Genomic DNA, 22239 nt, shown 5'->3' with positions numbered 1-22239 from the left:
TATTAATTTATAATTTTATAATATTTAATTAATATTAAAAATGAAATTAGTAATTAATTAATTTATTTTTTTATTATTTTATAACATGATGAAAAATTATAAAAGTTAAGAATCTAAAATTCAATCTCAACTATTATTCTGAATGTTACTACGTGGGTTACTATGTGTAATAAATATATATTAAATAAATGTAATATATTAACTTAAATAAAAATTAATTATAATTAGCATTTACGAGCTTTGGTTGGATAATAAATATATTAAATTAAATTAAATTTTAAGACAAAAAATTATAATTAAATAAATTTAATTATTACAACCTGACATCAAAAGTAGCCTATATATTAAAATATTGTATTATAAAATTACTTATAGAATGCGTTCAATCAATAAAAAAACCGAAGTGTGTTTTTTTTAATTTTCGGTTTCAAAAACAACTTGCCATTAAATTTAAATTTTAATCAATAATTTATTATCGTATATATTTAAAGGTTAAAGCATAGAAAATCAATTTAATATAACAAAAATTAAATATTTAATGATATTAATAAAATAAAAAATATATGAGATTTACTTTTGGAGATCGCTTCCTCTAGCAAAGAGTCACATCAAAAACTTGTCCAAGTGAAATGGCCAAATGGATTTTTCTTTTTATAAAAAATGGCCAAATTAATTTTTTCGAGATGAATTTGATTTTGGACAAGTGGTTGGAAAAAATACGTGTAGTCCGAATATTTAATATTTATTTATTTTTTAATTTTAAGAATAATCTAATTCCGGCTATAAACCCTAGAACCGGGGTTTAAACGCCAGTAGGACAAAAAAAAAAAAAAAAAAAAAAAAAAGGGTGCACCGGCACTGCCACAGTTCAATCAATTCAGCAGTAAACCCAAACAATGGCGGGAGCAGAAGAAGCAAAACTTGAGGGATTCCTTCAATGGCTTGAGGTCCATTTTTCATTACGCTCTTTTTTTTTTTTTTTCATTATATATTATTATTATTATTATCAGTTCTTTGGCGTTCATTCCTCTTTATATTTCTTCCAACCTTTGGGATTTGAATTCAGGCCAATAAAGTTGAGCTGCCAGGTTGCAGCATCAAGTACTGTGGTCCGAATAAAGGCTTCGGTATTTTTCCGGCGAATAATATCGTTGATGGTAATTGAATGTCTAACTACCCATTTCATCAATTTCTACTTCGTAGGTTATTTTTGTCCTAAAAGGAAAAAAAAATTCTGGAAATTTGTCAGACGTTCTGCTCCTTGTTCCATTGGATTTAGCTATAACCCCAATGAGAGTTTTGCAAGATCCTCTTATTGGACCCGAGTGTAGAGCTATGTTTGAAGAAGGAGAGGTGGATGACAGGTTCTTGATGATTTTATTTCTAACGTTGGAGCGACTTCGAAAGAACTCTTCTTGGAAACCGTATGTATCTCATTGCATTTGCGTAATCCTCGTATATATATATATATATATATTTATAGAGAGAACGGTGGGTTAGTCTTTTTTTTTTTTTGGGCTGAAACATCATTAGGTACCTTGATATGCTTCCTACCACTTTTGGAAATCCACTTTGGTTTACGGATGAGGAGCTACTGGAGCTGAAGGGGACAACTCTTTTTCGAGCTACTGCTTTGCAGGTAAATCGTAAATCTCTATTGCTCTGTTAGCTTATATGTCTCAAACTCTATACCTGGATTGTGTCTAACATCCTATACAATTTGACCATTGGGGAGAACTGGTGCTGACACCCCAGCTGATGGTACTACTTAGAATTTCACCAGATAACAGTAATATTGCTAACTACGATTTGTAATAGATAGTCAACATTCTTGACTCTTCCAAGATTGCTTTGCACAGAGAACTATTCATAGACTAGTGTTGCAAGTCAAGTTGCACATCCTAATGTGTGATTAACACTCATGCAGAGTTCATTCATTTTTCTAGCATTGTGTTTGACTTACAATAACTATGTGGTATAAAAGCAAGTTGGGCATCCTATGCAGCTAAAATAGAGTACTATACTAAATTTCTTGCTTGCATGGATGTACATGGATCTCCAATAGCTGATCTTTTACTTTTGAAAGTCATTTCTGGTTCTATGTAATGTGGCTATGTTATACTTCACTATAATTGATAGCATTGATGCATGTGATGGTTAATTGATTGGGTTTTTCAATTTAACTGCACAGCATATGTGACCAAAGACAGATTTATGTTAACAGAAGAAAAAGTTGCAGTGTCTGTACGATGACAAAGTAAAGGGCTTGGTGCAGAAACTTTTAATTCTAAGTGGGGATTCAGAAAGGTGAGTTTCAAGTTGGTATTCAATCACTATATCTATAACACCTGCCTTTTCTCCCCATTCTTGAGTATAATTAAATTGTACAGGGAAACAACAGAAGTTAATTCTTTATTGCTTGGCAGTTTAATTTAAATCATCAATTACTGTGTAGCATTGAATACCTCACCAATGAAGTTGATGTTTATTGTGAATTGCATGTAGCATGAGCTAAGAAGGATAACCTCTGTTTGCAAACTTGAGATTTTGTCATTTCTTCTGTTGCAGGGAGGTGTGCTTTGAAGATTTCCTCTGGTATACTTCTTCTGTATTACTCATTTTTTGTTTTTTATTTTTATTTTATTGATTTAGTGCATTCATGATGCTTCTACTTTGTTGGACAATCTTGCACCATTTCCGACATGCTAGGGCCAATTCTGTTTTTTGGAGTCGTGCTTTGAACATTCCTTTTCCACGCTCTTATATATTCCCACAAGTTCAAGAGGATCAAGGCAGTCACTCTCCAATTAACAACTCTCAGATCTCATGTAATTCTGGCAAAGACTTGGTCGATGAACAGGATGAAAAAGGTGAGATATCATTTCCACTCTGGGTTTCTGGTTGGATTCTGGCAATTGAAGGATTTATGGCTGTATATTAACCAAGATATATCCTGTTTCATATCAGGATCCAAGTGTGATGGTGATGACAGCAAAGTGAGTGGGGGAATTTCCACCTCAGTTGAAAAGGAAACTATCTGGGTAGAGGGTCTTGTTCCTGGCATTGACTTTTGCAACCATGGTATGCTACTTTTGTTTTTTCACATAAAATTTAGATGTCTTGCCTCATTATTAGTTGTCTCAAGCATTTTACTTCAGGTTGTTGGTCTTGTTGCTAGAATTTTGTTTCCATTTTGCAATTTCTTAATAATTGTTCAAGAAAAGTATTTTGTTAATTTATCTGAATTTTTTATGAACAGACAATTGAGTAATTCCTTACTGTATTTGTTTATGTGAAATACTACTGTGTCAATTTCTATCATTTGGCTCTCTAGATACAAAGGCAGCAGCAACATGGGAGGTTGATGGAACTGGCTTAGTGACAGGAATTTCTTTTTCTATGTACCTTCTTTCTGGTATTATTTCTTCTTATTTGAATAGGTTCATCTGTATTTTGGTTTTAAATTTAATGTGAGTTTTAGATGGTCTTATCTTTATGCAGTTGTAACAACTGCTGATTATACTGATTACATGTTTTTTTTTTTTTAATTATATTTTACTTGTCTTAATGGGAAAGCTGGACAAACTCACCTCCAAAGTGAGAAAGAGATTTCCATTAGTTATGGCAACAAAGGCAATGAGGTACTTTCTTTTGGCACTGAGACAAAAATTCAGAAACTCTTGATAGTAGTTGTTGCTGTTTCCATTAATATCTTTACCACCTGGGAAATTTGTTACACCTAGATGATTGCCCTTATTCCTCTTGCTTCATATTCAATGGTAATACAGTGCCTGGAGCATCTTTATAATCTGGATCATCTCCCAACATACATTATAATCCTGCTCCAGGACACTTATTTTCATTGTTAATACTTTATTTCTTTTTGTTTTTGTTACATTCAGTTGTTAGACCTTGCACTTTGTTGTGGATGTGCCCTTTTGAAGATTCTTTATTTCTTTTTGTTTTTGTTACATGCACGTTGTTAGACCTTGCACTTTGTTGTGGATGTGCCCTTTTGAAGATTCTTTATTACATTCAGTTGAAGAATAGTTGACTTGCTGTTGCTCCGCTTTACAACTTTAGTTTTGATAGTTGATTCTCATAGGGATTAAGCTGTCTGCTGCTAACATACCGTTGCTAATCAACTTTTTTCTCAATCCTCAGTTTCTGCTCTGTGCGTTCACAATGAGCAACCCAAATCCTTATTCTCTTGTAGGGAGTTTAGGTATTAAATGAATGAATTTTGGTTACTATTTGAGTGACCATTAAGTGCTTAATTTTTCTTTTCATTCATAGCTCCTTTGGACTGAAAGCTAGAAATTTTGTGTGTGCATGTATATATATGATGCATTGCTATCTTCTAGCTTTATGCAACTAGATTTTTTTTATATAGCACATGTTGGCCTTCTTTATTTGTGCTTGTATTTATGGCAATTATTTTGCATTAATAGCTTCTAAGGTTTAACTGTCCTTCTAAGTGGCAGAAATTACATTTTATTTTGATGCAGGAGTTACTGTACCTGTATGGATTTGTAATTGACAATAATCCAGATGACTATCTCATGGTAATGTTATTCATATTTTATATGAATTTTATTGCTAGAGCCCTTCTTATCTTAGCCTCTTGTCAACTAAGTGTACTTTCCTGACTTTGATTGACCATGTGAGGTGTTAAAAGTGTGGATCTCCCATTTTATTCATGAGGCTCTATTAGAACCATATTTTCTATTAGATCACCAAGAAAGCAACCTACCTATTAGCTGATCAAGAGCTCGGCACTTGCACATGTAATATATGCAGGTCCATTATCCCGTGGAGGCAATTCAGAATGATCCCTTTTTAGACTCCAAAATGCAGCTTCTGGAAGCACAGGTCAGCTTCTTTATTTATTTTTTTCTCCCTTTTACTATTGGGGAAGGGACAGGTCAGATTTTTTACTCCTTAATAATGGTATATTTATGTGATATTATTTAAGAGCTTAGTAGAAAAGGCTTTATTAATGTATTGCTTTGCCCACAGAAAGCTGAAATGCGGTGTCTTCTACCTAAAAGGTTGCTGGATCATGGGTTTTTTCCCTTAGGACCTCCAAACAATGACAGAAACGGTAAGTGCAAAGCAGATCAAGTTAGCAACTACAGTTGGAGTGGCCAGCGCAAGACGCCCTCGTATGTAAATAAGTTGGTCTTTCCTGAGGATTTTTTAACTTCATTGAGGACCATAGCCATGCAGGAAGATGAGCTATATATGGTTTCTTCATTGCTTGAAGAGGTTCAGTTTCCATCTGATATCCTTGTCTTTCATAAAATTCACATAGAACAGTATGTTGAGGTCTAGACATGCTAACTTGAAACAGTGTGGAGCATGCACCATTACTGTCTTTATTTCTTCCTCACAACCAAAGCTTTTTCATTTGTTTTAAAGCTTGTAGGGCCTGAAGGGGAAAGGCAACCTACTGATACAGAAGTTAGAGCAGCAGTATGGGAGGCCTGTGGGGATTCTGGAGCTTTGCAATTGCTTTTTGATCTTCTTCAAATGAAGTAACCACTGGAATCTATCTAATACTATTGCAGAAATATAATGTATGCAATTTAAGGTGATCCTTATCACGTTTGCTTTAATTTTCATGCAAGGATGATGGAGCTTGAAGAGAGTTCTGGAACAGAGGACTACGATTCTGAACTGCTACAAAAGGGCGAACATGCTGAAAACTTGGAACGCCAGGGAAGGTGTCGGGATAATTTAAGGTAGTACACTTTTACTTTGTGATCTATTTATTTACACTTTCTCATGGTTGAAGTTTTGCTTCTTTTTCACTTATAGCCATCTTCTTCCTGTTGAATCACGGGAATGTAATATAATTGTATTATGTTTCTTGTACATCGAACAGCTCCAAGTCAAGTGGCCCAATCCAACTCAAATTTATGAGTAGGAACAAATGGGCTAGTGTAGTATACAGACGAGGGCAGAAGGAACTAACCAGATTATTCCTCAAGGAAGCAGAGCATGCCTTGCAATTATCTTTGAGTGAAGAAAAAAACTGAATGAACCATTTGAACTTCAACCTGATTCATGATTTCGTTCCTTGCCGTTTATGGATCTTTATCTCAGTAAAGCTCTTGGAAATGATATTTCATAAGCATGTATACGGTTACAGGTAAGAGATTTATGCACGAACTAGGACGCATATGGCTTGGTTTCTTTCTTCTTCTTTTTTTTTTTTTGTGTGTGTGTGTGTGTCATGTATGCCATGTAAGAAAAGAGAAGCGAACGAATTTAAATAAGAAGGGAACATTACTGAGTGAAACCAGCCATTTTCAGTGAGATCCACATGAGCAATAAACTCCTGACCTCCAACGAAGAGCATAAACTGCAGCAGCAGCAACTTTAAATAAAAATTAATGTGATGTCCTATCCTAAAATTGGGGAAGTTCAACTTTAAATATTAGGTCCTAATAAATTAAATGGGATGTCCCAATTCGACTATGCTAAGCTTATTACCATAAATTAATAATTTTAAAAAAAAAATTGTAGTAATTTGTTTAAATACAATTTAGATTGTTATGCTTTATATTAAATGACTTAAAAATTAATGGGGATATATATGAAAAATGAAAATTAATGTGATATTGAAAATTTTTAAATGATAGATTATTTGAAAAACAAAATTCTTTACAACTATAATTATTATAGGACAGTATTAACCACCAATACAATGAGCTTTCTTACCACATTACCCATCCCATTGCAATTGCCTATTTATCTTCTTCAAATGAATTCTGCAAATATCATTTATAGCTTTTTTTTTCTTCAATTTGAGTGTCTATTTATAATTTTAATAATAAAATTGCGTGGTTTTTAATATTTCATAAAAAGGCATTTTAATAAAATATTAATTTTAACAATTTATTCTAATCAATACTTTAATCCTAATGAAATTAACAAAAAAAAACTTATTAAAAAAGAGACGGAATAATATATTATTTATGACATTTAGAAATACTATAGATAATTAAATATCACTTTTCATATTTCAACGTGGAAAATGTTTATATTTATTTCATATTAAAAACACGAATATCTGTGAAAATTGATATGAGTGCTTTATATTTTACCCTCTACACATATATAATACTATTACCCAAAAAAAATTTGAAATTGTTTTCAGAATGATAAAATTTCAAATTGAAATTCAGTTAAAATTATAATAATTTAAAAATAAAATTAAACTAGAAATTGAGATGGAGCAGCAGCGAAGAAAATTCCACATAAAATTACTAAGAAAAATCAGGAATTTCTCTAATTAACTTCCTCTTTTTGTTATTTATATACATTCTTCTCCTAAAATTTAGCATAGGCCAAGGCATGAAACACAAACTGGCAAAATTCAAGAGAAGAGATCAAGCAGTAGCTCATCAAGCATCCCATTCTCAATTGCCAAAGCAACTTCTTCTTCCTCCTCCTTCAACTTGCTCCACTTCACTTCCCTCTCCATTTCTCTTACACAACTCTCCTTCTTATCCCAGTCCATCCACAGCCCTCCTTCCCCATTGATCCAAGCTCTTCCTCTGCTTAACATCTCGCAATCGAACCCATTGTTTATCCTTTGGGATCCCTTTCTCTCCAATTCATATAGAAAGAAATCCACCAGTACTCTGTAGTCCCCAACTGACTTCGTCTCTTTAACAACATTCAGCAACTGCCACACCTTTTCTTCTTCTTCTTCATCCTCATCAGATTGGACGCCGATTACTGAAACTGGGTTGTTCTGTTGCTTCTCCTCCGCCTGTCATCAAATTAATTATAATTAAAAAGAACACAATTGCCCTGTTTATTTACTTTTAAATGAGAAATTTGCATAAAAAGCTGGAAAAAAGACAAAAACGCTAAGGCAGGTGCCGTACAGGACAAGACAAGGTCAACCAAAATCTCGCTAAACGACACACTATCACCGACTTTAAAACTAGCAAGCCACCCCACGACATCCACGGACCCTCATCAGCAGACAAACAAAATATTATTAAAGATGCGATGTACTAATAATGCCTCACCTTCAGACCCACTGCTTTATTTGTTTCGCTTCTTGTCTGCCCCAATATTGAATCATCTTCCTCGCCGACACGCTGTGGATATTCTTTACCCATCACCCCATATTCCTTTTCACCGCACGTCTCCTCAAAATGACCGTACTCTGATGTGAAATCACTCTCACACCAGCTTGATCCATTACTGCTACTACTACTGCTACTGGGTGTAGTGGTGGTGGTGGTGGCTGTCTTGCAGTGATGTGGGGAGCATGACAAGGCCGACGGCTGTGATTCCTCTTCTACAGTGTCTCGAAATGATTTCCACCGTATGATGTCTTTGATGGTGACTGTAATTTTGGTTTGAGTTTGTTTGTTTTCAGTTTCACTCTCCCTGCATGAGCTCCTTCTACTTCTAGAGAGCCTTCGAGAAAGGCTTCTGGGTAAAAGTGGTGGAGATTTGATGGCAGCGAAGTGGATGTTCTTGACGGCTTTGTTAATCATTGCCTGGAATGCAGAGAGTGCTGTTGATCGACTTTTGAGCCCCTTTTCAGCATTAAGATCATGTTGGATGAGGGTTGGAATGCTTGAGGAGCATGAGATTGAATCATGATCAAAGAGAAAATCTTTGAGCATTCGAGGCCTGTGCTCTAAAGGAAAATCCTTTGTCAGCTGTTTGAAGCTAGAAAAGGAATTGTTCGAAGGACCCATTAATTAGTTTTAGAGAAAAAAAAAATACTAGGGAGAATGGGGTTGGCAAGAGTGAAACGAAAACTGAGGAGGTGAGGGTTTTTAAAGGAGGAAGAGAAGAAAGAGGGAGGTAACTTCTTCTACCAAGATGAGATCTCCACGTGAGAAGCTTGTGCAACTGAGGAAGCCGTGAAATTGATATATAGTTGAATTAAATGCTGAAAATGACAACAGGGAGAAGCGCGGACGCTTCTATTTTTCCTTTCTCTTTTTAAATAAGGGAGTTATATGCAAGTTCATCAATGGTTAAATAATTTATTTGTAATCTCAGCAATCAGCATGCATGGAATGGATGATTTAAAAACACTTATTAACCAGATGATTAAAGCAGGTGTAATTATTCAGATATATTATTATTAGGAGCGTACCAGCAAGAGTGATTTTCGTGATCTTTTTATCATTTCCTTTTGGGATTTGCTAACTGAAGTCTGAAGCTTGTGGGACCTCAAATTCAATGGTGAAAACATTTACGACATGAGAATTTGTCGCAGTTTCTCCTGTTGATGGTAGCTTTTCATTAATTTCTGGTCCGCCCCTAAGCTGAACCATCACATCCCCAAGCTACAACTCTCACTCCAGACTTAGCCAGTCCGTAAACAGTTTTCATAAAATATTAAACTCTCCCAAATTTCTATTCCTTTAAAATTTTAGAAAAACAAAGTTTACAACTGAATTTTGAGGGTTTATATATAATGTAGGTAAACACATATTAACTTTCTTCTTTATAATGTAAATTTTTAGGAAATTTTAACTCAAAAATTTAGAGATTAACTACTATAGAACTGTTTTAGATGTTTCGGAATTGAAGCAGAGCAGATGGAGAGAGCATGGTCTAGTGGGGCGAGCTTCAGATTGATGCTTGAAGCGTCCGCTATCAGTATCCAATGTCTGTTGCGCGCAGGCCCGCAAAATTCTGAAATGTTAATAGGGTAAAAAAAACAAAAGAAGAAACGTCGACAGCAGGGTTCGAACCTGCGCGGGCGAAGCCCAACAGATTTCAAGTCTGTCTCCTTAACCACTCGGACATATCGACTCAGATGCTATCTTGTTAGAAACTATCCATATAGCTGCTCGTCGTTCAGCCCCAAGAATTCCGGGATGCGAATTGGCCCATTTACCGAACTCTAAAACACAACGGTACAAAACACTGGCCTAGTACTCCACCGCTTCAGCATCTTTCCGGTCGCCTATACTTTCTTGGTAATGTTCTACGTTGGCGTTTGGTTCAACCAGTTTCCTATTTCTTAATTATGGGGGTGAGAGGCAAATTCTGGGATTTACTAAAACCTTACGCCCGTCCCGAAGGACCCGATTTCTTAAGGGATAAAAGGGTCGCCGTCGATCTTTCCTATTGGATCGTCCAGCACGAGACCGCAATTAAGTCCTACGTCCGTAAACCTCATCTTCGCCTCACCTTCTTCCGTACCATCAACCTCTTCTCCAAGGTCTGTTTTCCTTTTTTTGTGCTTTGAGAACGAACGCTGTTATGTTTGGGCTTAAAAGAAAAAAAAAGGAAATTATTTTTGCAGTTTGGTGCATTTCCAGTTTTCGTTGTTGATGGTACCCCGTCGCCTCTGAAGTCCCGAGCGAGGATTGCGCGGTTTTTTCGTTCTTGCGGCATTGATGTCTCGGCTCTTCCGGTGCCTGAAGAGGGTGTTTCGGTCGAGAGGAATCGCGCGTTTTTAAAATCCGTTGAAGAATGTGTGGTTAGTTTTCTCTTTTTATATCCATATACCCTGTGCCTCTCTTTAACCTGCATTACTGGATGTCTTGGTGGTGGTGAGTTGTGGAACTCTTCCAGTTATTGGTTGAAGTGGATTTGTAGGAATTGCTTGAACTGTTCGGGATGCCTGTTCTAAAAGCAAATGGTGAAGCTGAAGCGTTGTGCGCCCAGTTAAATTGTGATGGTCTTGTAGATGCTTGTATCACAGCTGACAGTGATGCGTTCCTCTTTGGGGCTAAATGCGTGATTAAATGCTTCAGGCCTAACACAAAAGTAAGTTTATTTCTTATTCTATAATTTAGTTGTTACTTTATTATGGTTTTTTTTTTTATTTTTATTTTTTATTATGTTAGTTCTTTTCTACTTTTTTGGAAGCATGAATCTCGTTGTGTGCAGGAACCATTTGAATGCTACCAAATGTCAGATATTGAAGCTGGTCTTGGATTGAAGAGAAAGCACTTGATCGCTATTTCTCTTTTGGTTGGAAACGACAATGATCTAAATGGGGTGCAGGGAATTGGGGTTGATACAGCTCTTCGTTTTGTCCAAACTTTCAGCGAGGAGGAGATATTGGATGGGTTGGCTTCTGTGTTTATTCTTAATTTTCATTTTTTTTCCCCTTTTGCATAGTTTGAAAGTACGAGTTATATAATTTGCTTACAAGTTTAACCACTGTTTTACACAGATTATGTGAAATTGGCAAAGGAAATAATCACATTCTGCAGGGTGTTTCAAGGCTCGTAAAAAATGTAAGGCTCAATCCATATGAGAACCCAGCAAATTCAAAAACTTCTCATTGTTCCTTTTGTGGGCATCCTGGGAGCAAAAGAGCACATTGCAAGTCCACTTGCGAGTACTGTGGCACCAGCATTGGTGAGGGTTGCAAAAAAAGGCCAGAAGGGTTTATGTGTAATTGCATCTGCTGTGATAAGGTGTAGTTTATGTTTCCCTTTTTTATTATTGCATAGGTCTTACAATAGCCTTTCGGATTTTAATTAAACTGCGGACAGTTTAACTGTTTACATTGTGCAGTATGATTAATCTTACAATTGTCTAAACATTACATGACGCTTTAATTGCAGGTTCGTAAAGAGAAGAAGCAGCAAAAGCATGAAAATTGGCAGGTAAAAGTTTGTAACAAGATTGCCATGGAGCCAAATTTTCCTAATGACAGTATCATTGAAATGTATCTGTGCAGTAATCATGGAAAATTTACAGGTACCAATACTCTGCTGAGTTTTATTTTTCAATTTTCTTATTAAGCCATTAACTGTGGAGTGTGGACTGCATCTGCATTACATAGTTTTGTAGTTTCCAATCAGTATGGATTGGATGCAATATAGAGTTCTCAATTTTTTTGGGTCCTGTATTGATTCTTTGAGTTTGTATCCATCTACAGAGGATAATGGTCCATGTTTATCATGGGGAAATCCAAATACAGATATGCTGGTTGATTTCTTGGTTTTTCATCGGCTTTGGAGTCCAGCTTACATTAGGCAGAGAATGCTTCCTATGTTGTCCACCATATACTTGCGAGAGAAGGCTTTAAAGCTTGAGAAACCAATGTTATGTGGGCAATATGAATTTGATTCTATTCAGCGTGTCAAAGTAAGATATGGGCAACAATCTTTTGTGATCAAGTGGAAGAAAGCTGCACACATGGTTAGCAGCAATGTCCATATGAATACTGTGGAAGAATTGGATAAGCAAGAAGAAGAGATTGTGGAAAATGATGAGACCATGTCCATTGATCAATTAGAAGAGTGCAATGTTCCCCACAGTTATGCTGATGATGGATGTTGGTTTATTTTGACAGATGAAAATAAGGATCTTGTTCGTGGTGCTTTTCCGGGTGCAGTTGACAGATTTTTACAGGAGAAAGTAATGTTTTGTCTCTCTCTCTCTCTCTTCTCTTTGTTAAATTGTTTATATTTAACACTACTTTGTGAGATATTCTGTAATCGGCTGTTTCACTTAGGCACTAGCTTAACTAGGATTTGGGTTCAAATTTCAGCAAATTATCACCCTTGTAAAAAATGTGAAGATCTCATGTTAATTATTTGTTGAGTTTAGGTGTAGTAATTCTGCTCCTCCTATGAGTTGTAATTAGCTAGATTAAATTTTGGTGGCTCACGGAGGGCAGGTGTGTATGAAGCCAAGAAGTACTTTTGGCTACATGGTCCACCATGAGGAGATGGTTTTCTGTATGTTAATAAGGCATGTTATAAGGAGGAAATACTTTTGGTTGATAAAGATATAAGAATAGTTGAGGCCATATGATGGCCTGACTAAGCAGAATCCTTTGGTAAACTTGGATTGCAGATAATTGAATCAACTGTGGTTTAAGCTTTAAGTTTGTCATTCTGTTTTGTGCATATCATGTGAGCATCTCAAAACTGAGAGTGCCTCTATATGCCCCATATGGTTATTTATTTGTTTTGTGGTTGAATCCTGGCAGGAACTGAGTGAATCAAAAAGAAGGAAGTGTTCAAGCTTAAGATCTGAAGGGTGCAATGGAAAGTCAGAACCAGAGAAGTCAAGGGCAGTTCAACTGAACATAACTGAATTTTACCGTTCCACCAAAGTACAGTTTCATGCCACTGGAGAAGATGATCTAGCGAATAATTCTGAAAATCAGGACAGTGAAGGATCAAAATTAAAGAGAAAGGTCTTGAGTTCAAACTATCCAAAGTCTGTGAGACGCTGCCTTTTGTTCAAGTAGGACATTCAGGGAGTAGTAATAGTTATGTAAGCTGAGGAGTAACTTGTAAGTAAATGTTAATGAACTTAGAGGTTCTTCGTGATTCATAGAAGATCCACTTTCTTTTCGTACAAATATAGCCATTTGTTTTTGTAATTTATTAGTTTAGCGATGTTTTGGTCATGCTGTTACAACCCCAAGGGGTTTATCAAAATTATTATGGTTTACAATTTCTTGTTATGAAATGTATATTTTAAAGTTTCTTTCTTCCTTCTTTCCTGGCCCTGCATCTGCATTTGCCTATCTAGAAATTGCTGGCAGTTGTTTGAATATAAAGTATCTATGATGTTTGTTATTCATTTTTTATCTTATTAATTGACACGGGTATGAAACTCTTGAGATACTGATAAGCTTTTGCTGGCATTGATCTCATTATTTTCAGATTAATATTACGAATATGCAGGAAAGGGAGCTTATGCAAATTGGCATCAGGTAGCAATTTGAGGTGACAGAAGGTAACGTATTGAAGGTATTTCTGTATATGGTATTCCCACGTATCATATGGAAACTTGCTATCTCCTGAGCTGGACTCTTATCTAACACCGCATATATGGCAGGCTTAATAGATATAAATGGGAGGCAAATTATTTTATTTTGACTTCCAAAGATTTATTAATGGTAATGAAGCCTGTACTGCCTTTTCAGAACTCTTTCTTTTCTTAGGTGGTTAATTTTGATTGACCATTCTTGTTATCTTAAGGGTTTTCCAATGCACTTGAGGTTTTCCGTATTGATGGTCAATAACATTCTGAAAAATCATTCAAGATAGGGCGTTCCTTCACCCAAAGACAAGTCGTTCGAGCAGCATGATTAATCCGAAGGTTGTGTCAGTCGACACTCGTGACAATACTGAACCAGGTGCGACAGGTATCAGCATCTTGGTCGTGGATTGTGACACTACATGTCTTACAATTGCATCGAAGATGCTCCACACATTTGGATATAAAGGTATGGAATGGAGACCATTTCTTTCTTCTTCTTCTTCTTCTTCTTCTTCTTCCTTCTTTTCTGGTTTTAGATTCACTTCTAACAGAACCATTATTTTCATTTGCAGTCATGACTGCTACTCGAGCTACTGATGCATTGAGCATTTTACAGGAGAGACAGCATGAGCTTGACCTTGTTCTGACGGAGGTTCACTTGCCTGATATGGATAAATATGAGCTTCTTGAAACAATGGGAGAAATTTCATGCTTGCCTATTGTTGGTAAATAGCACTCTTGATTTCCATTGTTCTTTATTTTCTGCAAGTTTTTTATACTAATATTTCCTCTGACACTCTTAAGACTTTGGTTGGGTTTTGTACGTTTTGTAGTTTTGTCAGCTGATAATAATGAGAATGCCATGTTAGGCTGTCTGTTCAAAGGTGCAGTGTTTTATCTTTTGAAACCGATTACCATGAATGATGTAAAGAGCCTTTGGCAGTTTTCATATATGAAGACACCAGGGGAAATTGCCCCCAGTGGAGGATCAAAGTGCTTTCAAGAGGAATCTCCTGAAAATGGTTCAATTGAGGCTTCAGAGTGTTTATCATTTTCAGATGCTTGGGAACAGATTGCCCAGAAAGGCAAAAGAAAAGAGCTAGAAGACATTGATAAAGATAAGGGGGATGATAGCGTCAAGTCAACTGTTCCAAAGAAACCAAAGCTAATTTGGACCAACGAACTTCATGATAGATTCTTGCAAGCCATCAGAATATTAGGCATTGATAGTAAGAAGTTTCATGCTTGGAAAACTTCAATTTTTGATAATAATGATATCTGTTTCTTTATTGATCTAATTTTCGGATTTTTTAGGTGCTCATCCAAAGAAAATACTTAAGCATATGAATGTCCCGGGGCTAAAGAAAGAAAATATTTCAAGCCACTTGCAGGTTTTTCCACTCTTATAATTCTTGAAAATATTTGATTTTTTTCTTACAAATGTTGTTTCCAGAAATATCGTCTTTCATTGAAACGGGAACAAGATGCGATCCAGAAGACAATGCTCAGAGATTACCATCTTTCGTCATTCAATCTACAGAGGGAAAATTCCCAATTCCTGAAGCCACAATTCTTGACTACTACACAACCAGAAATCAGCAGCCATGTTCAGAATCTGAAGAACCCCGATGGTACCATGTGCTTGGCTTCCCTTGGTTGTGCAAATTATCCTATGCGTGATTCCTCTAACCAAGGTTATAATTCAATTTCTAAAAGTGGAGAACCGGTTCCACAGAATGAACATACGTACTCTACTCATACCAGTTTTAGTAATGTTGGAATTAGAATCAATAACGAGTTTGGCCAAATGGGAAACGATAATGGGGAAGAATTTCTCATGCTGTCAGATGAAGAGAATTCAAGATTCGAGAATGCAACTGATGGCATGGAATTTCTGGGAAATTGGTCAGAGCAGCAGCAACAATTCCAGGAACCCCCACTGTCTCCAGCACCACTGCGACTTGAGCAAGAAGAAGGAGAAGACATTTTGTGGGCTGAAAGAGGAACAAGTGACCTGTTTGATTCAGCAGACTGGTCTGCTTGAATGTTTCTTGGCGAGGCGTGCAATGATCTATGGTAAATCAATATATCAGCCCCAATTAATCTGAGAATTTGGATTTAGACATGGGTGAACAGCAAAACAGTAGAAAAATAATGTAATCCAGTCGTTGGAGTAGTCGTTCTGTTGTTATCCTGTTTGATAAATTGCCTCTCAATAAGTAGTTCTGTTACAACAGAGCTATGTAATAATTTTTTTTTCTAGTTTATATATCTCAAATAAAAAATATTAAGCCGACTTAAGTCTTTATTATACAAATACGTTATAGCATTATAGCAGGGAACTTGAAACAGTTTTTTTTTTAAAAAGGATAAATTATATAATTTACCTAAAATTATTTTTTTATTTTAATTTTATTTTATTTACTCTTTTAATTTTTAAATCAAATCATAAAATAATTTATCTCTACAATCATATACAATAATTTATCACTGTAATATTTACACACTATCAAATTAATTAATATATAAGAGAATATATATATTCTCTTATTTTATAAAAAATTAATTATTTAAAATTAAAAATTAAAAGAATAAATAAAATAAAAATAAAATTGATAAAAGTAAAATTACTCTCAACGGAAAGGGACAGATTATTAGTTCGATTAAAAAGAATTTGCAATTCCATAATGCAACAGAAAGAGACGGGCCAGACGGCTCCTTGCATCTTTTTCTGCTTCAGCCATGAAACTGATAGATTAGATCCAGAGCCCTTAATCGTGTCCCATGAGGATCGAAGCCGTTTACTCCCCTGGCGTCCACGTCATCAACCATTCCCCTCTCTGCCATCGACGATGGCGAAAGCGGTCGCTTGGGCCTCTTATTCTTGATAAAGCATTCTCGCATCTTCTCCTCCACCCTGTCAATTGTTCCCTTGCAATTCTCTTCGGTACCAGCTTCATAATCATCATCGCCTACTTGATCGGCTCGTCCCCATCATCCTCAGCATAAGCGGCGCCACCTCCAGTGGCTGAGGATAGAGAGTCCTCGGGGGGGATAGCGGCGAGCAGAGGTGGGGGAGGGAAGCGAGGGAATTGGGTTTGGGATATGGATGAAGAGAGATGGTGGTGGGCTTGATAGAGAGAGGAGTAGATTTGGAGGATGTGGGTTGGGTCAGTGGTGGAAGGGAGTTGTTTAGCCATAAGTGCTGCTTGCTCTAAGGACAGTATGAGGTCAGCCAAAGGGACCGGCGGTGGCGCTTCTGATGCCAAGCTGTTCATATTCTTTTCGACCTTTCCTTAAAAAGTTGGCTAAATTCAGAGAAATATTTCGGAGACCACTCTCAAATGAGGATAACCAGACAAGTTCTCTAAGGCAAAAGTGTAATTTTCATTTCAATTTTTCTGTTTTCAGGGAAGGTCTTGCGTAAAGCGGATTCTCGATCAACTGTTCTAGAAAGTTCCGATCTTAATTGTTTTGGATTTCTCCGAAGCACTGTTAATGAAGAAATTACCACAGGCAGTGTCTAAAAACTTATCAGAGCAAAAGCGGGGATTCTGTTTAGAGAAGGGATACAATGTAAAGTCTGGGCATATATTGCCTAAACCATACAGATGGAGCTGAAATAGTTCAAAACAACAGTTCAACAAAGAAAAAAAAAAGGAAAAAAAAGCCTATACAAATACATATAATGCTGTTAGACCCAAACCCAATGCCTACACATTTAACATCCGCAGATAGTCATCTATTATTGACATCGCCGATGATCTATAGCCAGAACCAAAGAGATTATAATGGTTCAGGTAATGATACAACAAATAAAGATCTCTCCTTTTCTCGAACCCCGGTTGTTTTGGCATCACCTGGTATATACAAAAATAAACACAATCAGAAAGGTGGGCATCATTACAAGATTAAAATCCAAACTGAAATAAAGGCTGCAGGTACAAGTACAACAGGACCTGTTTGAGTTTAAGCAACCTACATTGGATATCTAAACAGGGCAGCCAATACGACACTTTTTCTCTTTAAGCTTTGAGTACATGACTGCCTGCCTCATTTACTCAGGCCAAGGCGTACATTGTGTTCGGAACAAGATAAGATATTATGGTTGTTGAGCCTCAGGCGAGGTGTATTACCACTTAACAAGAGGGAATGTTGAAATGATTTTCGGGTAAAAAGAAAATATAATGCTTCATGATTCTTAAAGTTCATAAAGCCCTCATCTGCATGGAAGCAGTGATACCTTAAAATAAGCATCGTAGAATGATCCTCCAAAACCAGCACACCATGACATTCCAAATTCTGCCTCACTATGCCCATCTGTAGATTGAGAAAAGCAACAGATACAGTCATTCGTTATTGAAGTAGAACCTTGCGTACGAAATTCATGGTTATGGCAACTAATGAATAATTTGTGTGCATGTGTGTGCACACTATCAAATTAACCCTCCCGAGACACAATGATATACCACATCAGACTTACAATAACATGCTGGGTCAAGTATAACAGGCTCGCCATTTTTGTCAGAGCTAATATTCCCACTCCACAAGTCTCCATGAAGCAAGCATGGCTCTATAACAATGTTCTCAAACAGAGGTGCCATGTTCTTCACAAGTCTCTGTCCTGTTAATTATACATCAAAGGATGATCCCAGAAGATACAAATGCCACTTCTAGGCACTACTTAAAAATTTAGCATTTCACATAACAAAAGGGATTTCAATCTAAACAATTCACTTTTCGGCTACTAGTATCAAGGGGAATAGCACAAGAGGGATGAGAAATGTTTGATCCAAAAGTACATTTTCATGGTTCAATGACATCAGTTTATAAGGGCAGGCCTCCCATAGATGATTAGTAAAAGCAAAAGCATGATTTCACCAAGAAACGACAATGGCTTACAACTGATAATAGATTGCTATCAAAGGTGATCTTTGTTCTCATGAGTTATCTTGCAACCAAATTAGCATGTTTCTCATCTCTGAAAATGTATCTAAAACAAGTGAAGAGATTGTATTACAAGATAACTATGTCGAGGAAAAGTAAAAAACTAACCTTTTTGGTAAATGCTTGAATCACCATACTGATTTAACGCCAACTTTAGTTGGTAACCTAGTCTATGCTTTCCATAAAACTCAATCCAATCTGATGTCCACGTATTTATCTGAGGAGTACTACAAATTTGGGTTTGAAATCGTTACAACTCGACAATAATTTGAGTTCATTGTCTGTGATTTTTAAAAATGCGCAAGAAAAGTGAAACAGTGATGAGAATGATAGTGCTCTGAAGGATTGCACCTGCCAATTGTATTATCAACATCAAATCCAAAACCCCTTTCAGATTTTCCAGCTTTATGCATTTCAGCAAGCTTCCTTCCTAAGACAGACTGGGGTTAGGTAAACAGTTAGAAGTCAGACTAAAAAAATGCCATTACCAAGATCTGTTAAATTTAGTTTCTCCACCCACCTGATTGCCTCTAGAGGCACCAAATTCAATAAATTCCATAATGATGTAAGATCCACCTGTTGGCAGGGGTCCAACCTACAGTACTTAACAAAACGCTTAGATTATCTTCCCGTGTGAAGACTGAAGACTGAGACAGATTAGATAATTGTAATCAATAAAAGGCACAATAAAAAAATAATAAAGCCTTCCCACCTTAAATGGCCTAGGTACACGGATTGTTCTGGTTTCATACATGGCTCCTAGGCCAAGAGCTTCTCCCTCAAACATGGATGGTCCAATACTCCTAATCCAGCATTTCAACAATTATAAAGTTCTAACACACTTTGCATACAAAAATTAAAAGCAACAACAGAAGCATCGTGGGAAAGATTTCAGTGACAATGAGAATCAATATTCTAAAATAAGTAAGATACCTATTTGTTTTGACAAAGAAAGAACCAGCATCAGTGTCATAACGACTTGCAAGATTGATACAACCACCACCAATAGAGCTAATCTTTGTAATCTGAGTTGCCTTTCCTTCTGACAGAATCCATTCACGGATTGGATCCTCATCCATTGCAGCAACTGATAGAAACAAAAAATACTTGGGAATTATCAATAAATTTTAATCACCCTACAATAAGAGCTTACAGCATAAACACAAGCAGACCGTAAAGCAGAACAGCTTTTAAAGGTCTCAATTATAACAACAATGAAAATATATAGAGATAAATATTCGAAAAGAAAAAGAAATACATAGATATAAAAAGAAGCAACTGTCAAATCCATGGCGAGTAATTTCTCATTTCCGATAAAGATGCACATTGAAATCATTACAGCTCAATCCAATCAAACTGGCATTATAATCGGCAAAGCTGTTTTCTTTAGGCAGCATGAAATACACCCATGTATAATCAAGCCAACACGGGCTACAAGTGAGCCACAACAAAATTAGAAAGACACCACTTAGCAGAAACAAAGTAAACTACCCAGTTGACTGTACAAATACTAACGCCCACAAGACCACGAAGTACTGAGGAGAGTTCCCTGCAAAATCACATCCTAGTTCTCCCCAACAATCGTAAAATGCCGAGCAAATCAAAACATAGAAGCAATTGTTTGCTTACCGGGAAACAATTTGCGTTTGGTGAAGCGGAGTCGGAGGAGACGGGAATGAGGCAGACAAGGGAAGCAAGAATTGAAAGAGAGAATCCCCACATGTAATGCCACCATTATCTCTTCCCTCTTTAACTTTTCTCGCCACCGCTTGGGTTGGGTGTCCACTTCTGAGTGGCTCTACTTCAACAGACCAACCTTGCGGTGGCATTGCCAACGTTTGGCGATAGGATTCATGTAACCCCATTTCAGGGTAAACCAATGCTTGAACCTACTAACTTTATCCTAAATGGATATTGGCCCATTTTTCACCGCCATTTTCTTGCAGACCAATGAATCACCAGCACGACATCGTTTAGACCAAGTTTTTTTAACCAAAATCCAAATTGGGAATCTAGTCAATTACTCGGTGATCGGGACCGACAGAGAAATCGAAATGGCAGATCCAACCCTACACCATGAGACTCATCCCATCAAGCAAATCGCCATAGACTACACTCCAGAGGCCTGCACCCACTGCCCCGTGTCCAATTCCATTACCCTCACCTATGATCACCGCGGTGGGGCTCGGTGGCGGAGTACCACCCGCTTCCTCTATGGCACCTTCAGCTCCCTCATCCAATGCCCTCAAGGCAACACCAGTGGCCTCAACTTCAACATCTATCTTTCGTCTCTTGAAGGTGACAAATCCCAAGACGAGATCGACTTCGAGTTCCTAGGCAAGGACAAGACCATAGTCCAAACTAACTACTTCACTACAGGTTACAAAATCTTCAGCTTTATTTTCATGTGCGCATTTTAGTCAATTCCATATTTTAACAATGTCTATTTCAATTTTATTCAAAGTTTCAAACATTAAATCTATGGGCAATTTGGGATGGGCGTTGGACTCAAGTATACTATGTCTGAGCAGAACCTGCGATTTTGAGTCTTTCATGGTGATGGTTTTGGATGAATGTTGATGGGCTCCCTGATGCTTCTGCTACTCATGGGATATGACTTCTTATAGCATAACAAAACATTGAAGGGGAAAGATTTTTTTCTTGTTATGATTACATCAAATTTTGATTATATGCAGGGACTGGGAACAGAGAACAAATTCATGATCTGGGGTTTGATTGCTCTGATGGGTTTCACGAGTATGTAATCAAGTGGAGTCCAAATTCAATAGAGTGGCTAATTGATGGAAAGGTAGTGAGGAAAGAGGAGAGAAAGGATGGTGTGACTTTTCCTGAGAAACCCATGTTCTTGTATGCTTCAATTTGGGATGCAAGCTGCATTGATGAGGGCAGGTGGAGTGGGACTTATGTGGGGTGTGATGAACCTTATGTTTGCCTCTATAAGGATATTCATGTGCCCCTCGGGACTGCGGTGGAGTGTTCCTCTGAATCTTAGTCTTGATTCTGCGTTTTATTGAATTGAAAATATGAAATTGGCCTTCCTCTGGATGTTTATGTACACCTTCTGAAAGAACTGTTTGTGCTACTTATCCATTTTCTGGTCATCCGAGCTTCTGATTTGGGTGAGTTGTGTATTTGAATGACTATTCTTTCTCACAATTCTGTAAAATGAACTAAACTAAACTCAAAATGTTCAGTTTATTGATGCTACCTTCAATGTGACAGAGTGTGACTCCTAGTTGTATGTTTCATAATTTGTGTTGGCATTTTTCTATGTGTTGTTCTTTTATTGGATTGTGATTCTGATCAGAATGTTTCAGTTTGACGTGATCTGTAATTCTATATAGGACCTTTATGTTGTTTTGGAGTACTTTGATGCATCTCTATGTTATGTGGAGAATGGAATTAGGTATGTCATAATGTTTGTGCCATGTATCCTAACCCTTTGGTTCAAGGATAAGTTAAGTCGTTTATCAGGGTTTAAACAGTTTCAAATGTTAATAACGAAAATTTCATGATGTGAATTGACTTTTTGTA

At 36.7% G+C, this 22239-nt stretch overlaps 7 protein-coding genes and 1 non-coding gene across 11 annotated transcripts; 4 read left to right on the top strand and 4 right to left on the bottom strand.

Moving 5' to 3' along the window:
- The first annotated feature begins 785 nt into the window (after window positions 1–785).
- Window positions 786–6304, top strand: LOC110615886. The gene is made up of 16 exons (XM_043949680.1): window positions 786–947; window positions 1067–1157; window positions 1250–1424; window positions 1534–1639; window positions 2225–2307; window positions 2569–2595; window positions 2710–2870; window positions 2968–3081; window positions 3335–3415; window positions 3577–3641; window positions 4509–4565; window positions 4801–4872; window positions 5020–5268; window positions 5422–5537; window positions 5631–5744; window positions 5888–6304. Exons 1-16 carry the CDS (start codon window positions 897–899, stop codon window positions 6039–6041), a joined length of 1716 nt encoding a protein of 571 aa, XP_043805615.1. The 5' UTR covers window positions 786–896; the 3' UTR covers window positions 6042–6304.
- A 947-nt stretch (window positions 6305–7251) lies between these two features.
- Window positions 7252–8959, bottom strand: LOC110619331. The gene is made up of 2 exons (XM_021762696.2): window positions 8049–8959; window positions 7252–7783 (listed from the first exon to the last, which is right to left on the bottom strand). Exons 1-2 carry the CDS (start codon window positions 8730–8732, stop codon window positions 7385–7387), a joined length of 1083 nt encoding a protein of 360 aa, XP_021618388.1. The 5' UTR covers window positions 8733–8959; the 3' UTR covers window positions 7252–7384.
- Window positions 8960–9722: 763 nt separating this feature from the next.
- On the bottom strand, window positions 9723–9804 carry TRNAS-UGA. The gene has a single exon. It is a non-coding gene; the product is annotated as a tRNA-Ser (tRNA).
- A 36-nt stretch (window positions 9805–9840) lies between these two features.
- On the top strand, window positions 9841–13744 carry LOC110615873 (flap endonuclease GEN-like 1). Of its 2 annotated transcripts, none has more exons than XM_043949671.1 (9): window positions 9841–10216; window positions 10301–10477; window positions 10597–10767; window positions 10891–11072; window positions 11180–11426; window positions 11577–11712; window positions 11894–12375; window positions 12953–13261; window positions 13659–13744. In XM_043949671.1, exons 1-8 carry the CDS (start codon window positions 10022–10024, stop codon window positions 13214–13216), a joined length of 1854 nt encoding a protein of 617 aa, XP_043805606.1. In that variant the 5' UTR covers window positions 9841–10021; the 3' UTR covers window positions 13217–13261; window positions 13659–13744. The 2 variants fall into 2 exon arrangements, with proteins under 2 accessions (XP_043805606.1, XP_021613748.1); XM_021758056.2 differs by having other exon boundaries at window positions 13638–13744.
- LOC110615880 (two-component response regulator ARR14) lies at window positions 13638–15973 on the top strand. 2 transcript variants are annotated; one of them, XM_043949675.1, is made up of 7 exons: window positions 13638–13710; window positions 13813–13873; window positions 14025–14203; window positions 14310–14462; window positions 14571–14966; window positions 15052–15128; window positions 15191–15973. In XM_043949675.1, the coding sequence occupies exons 3-7, from the start codon at window positions 14062–14064 to the stop codon at window positions 15779–15781; spliced, it is 1359 nt and encodes a 452-aa protein (XP_043805610.1). In that variant the 5' UTR covers window positions 13638–13710; window positions 13813–13873; window positions 14025–14061; the 3' UTR covers window positions 15782–15973. The 2 variants fall into 2 exon arrangements, with proteins under 2 accessions (XP_043805610.1, XP_043805611.1); XM_043949676.1 differs by having other exon boundaries at window positions 13659–13724.
- A 376-nt stretch (window positions 15974–16349) lies between these two features.
- Window positions 16350–17089, bottom strand: LOC110611084. The gene is given in 2 exon segments (XM_043949664.1): window positions 16350–16728; window positions 16731–17089. Coding segments are annotated over 2 exon segments (540 nt in total). The 5' UTR covers window positions 17016–17089; the 3' UTR covers window positions 16350–16473.
- A 220-nt stretch (window positions 17090–17309) lies between these two features.
- LOC110615853 (protein-ribulosamine 3-kinase, chloroplastic) lies at window positions 17310–20449 on the bottom strand. Of its 2 annotated transcripts, XM_021758029.2 has the most exons (9): window positions 20314–20449; window positions 19618–19771; window positions 19397–19487; window positions 19205–19279; window positions 19036–19124; window positions 18793–18911; window positions 18221–18361; window positions 17981–18057; window positions 17310–17597 (listed from the first exon to the last, which is right to left on the bottom strand). In XM_021758029.2, the coding sequence occupies exons 1-9, from the start codon at window positions 20417–20419 to the stop codon at window positions 17451–17453; spliced, it is 999 nt and encodes a 332-aa protein (XP_021613721.1). In that variant the 5' UTR covers window positions 20420–20449; the 3' UTR covers window positions 17310–17450. The 2 variants fall into 2 exon arrangements, with proteins under 2 accessions (XP_021613721.1, XP_043805583.1); XM_043949648.1 differs by lacking the exon at window positions 18221–18361.
- A 142-nt stretch (window positions 20450–20591) lies between these two features.
- On the top strand, window positions 20592–21953 carry LOC110615863 (beta-glucanase). The gene is made up of 2 exons (XM_021758045.2): window positions 20592–21063; window positions 21381–21953. The coding sequence occupies exons 1-2, from the start codon at window positions 20592–20594 to the stop codon at window positions 21695–21697; spliced, it is 789 nt and encodes a 262-aa protein (XP_021613737.1). The 3' UTR covers window positions 21698–21953.
- The last annotated feature ends 286 nt before the right edge of the window (window positions 21954–22239 follow it).

This window comes from Manihot esculenta, chromosome 1 (assembly GCF_001659605.2).
Source record: "Manihot esculenta cultivar AM560-2 chromosome 1, M.esculenta_v8, whole genome shotgun sequence".
In the NCBI taxonomy this organism is placed as follows: domain Eukaryota; kingdom Viridiplantae; phylum Streptophyta; class Magnoliopsida; order Malpighiales; family Euphorbiaceae; genus Manihot; species Manihot esculenta.
The sequence above is the reverse complement of the archived record's forward strand: the minus strand, read 5'-3'. Positions and strand labels throughout refer to the sequence as shown.

What these genes read in the sequence shown, in the direction of transcription:
- LOC110615873 (XM_043949671.1), top strand. Translation starts at nt 10,022, where the DNA reads ATGGGGGTGAGAGGCAAATTCTGGGATTTACTAAAACCTTACGCCCGT. An exon ending in CCATCAACCTCTTCTCCAAG is followed by an intron (nt 10,217 to 10,300) that starts GTCTGTTTTCCT and finishes TTATTTTTGCAG; the next exon opens with TTTGGTGCATTTCCAGTTTT. An exon ending in AATCCGTTGAAGAATGTGTG is followed by an intron (nt 10,478 to 10,596) that starts GTTAGTTTTCTC and finishes GTGGATTTGTAG; the next exon opens with GAATTGCTTGAACTGTTCGG.
- LOC110615863 (XM_021758045.2), top strand. Translation starts at nt 20,592, where the DNA reads ATGGATATTGGCCCATTTTTCACCGCCATTTTCTTGCAGACCAATGAA. An exon ending in AACTAACTACTTCACTACAG is followed by an intron (nt 21,064 to 21,380) that starts GTTACAAAATCT and finishes GATTATATGCAG; the next exon opens with GGACTGGGAACAGAGAACAA.
- LOC110615853 (XM_021758029.2), bottom strand. Translation starts at nt 20,419, where the DNA reads ATGGTGGCATTACATGTGGGGATTCTCTCTTTCAATTCTTGCTTCCCT. An exon ending in GTTGATAATACAATTGGCAG is followed by an intron (nt 18,912 to 19,035) that starts GTGCAATCCTTC and finishes CCAAATTTGTAG; the next exon opens with TACTCCTCAGATAAATACGT. An exon ending in TTCAAGCATTTACCAAAAAG is followed by an intron (nt 18,362 to 18,792) that starts GTTAGTTTTTTA and finishes TATAATTAACAG; the next exon opens with GACAGAGACTTGTGAAGAAC.
- LOC110615880 (XM_043949675.1), top strand. Translation starts at nt 14,062, where the DNA reads ATGATTAATCCGAAGGTTGTGTCAGTCGACACTCGTGACAATACTGAA. An exon ending in CCACACATTTGGATATAAAG is followed by an intron (nt 14,204 to 14,309) that starts GTATGGAATGGA and finishes TTTCATTTGCAG; the next exon opens with TCATGACTGCTACTCGAGCT. An exon ending in TTCATGCTTGCCTATTGTTG is followed by an intron (nt 14,463 to 14,570) that starts GTAAATAGCACT and finishes TACGTTTTGTAG; the next exon opens with TTTTGTCAGCTGATAATAAT.
- LOC110615886 (XM_043949680.1), top strand. Translation starts at nt 897, where the DNA reads ATGGCGGGAGCAGAAGAAGCAAAACTTGAGGGATTCCTTCAATGGCTT. An exon ending in TTTCTTCATTGCTTGAAGAG is followed by an intron (nt 5,269 to 5,421) that starts GTTCAGTTTCCA and finishes TTTGTTTTAAAG; the next exon opens with CTTGTAGGGCCTGAAGGGGA. An exon ending in AGGTGTCGGGATAATTTAAG is followed by an intron (nt 5,745 to 5,887) that starts GTAGTACACTTT and finishes TACATCGAACAG; the next exon opens with CTCCAAGTCAAGTGGCCCAA.
- LOC110619331 (XM_021762696.2), bottom strand. Translation starts at nt 8,732, where the DNA reads ATGGGTCCTTCGAACAATTCCTTTTCTAGCTTCAAACAGCTGACAAAG. An exon ending in ATAAAGCAGTGGGTCTGAAG is followed by an intron (nt 7,784 to 8,048) that starts GTGAGGCATTAT and finishes ATTTGATGACAG; the next exon opens with GCGGAGGAGAAGCAACAGAA.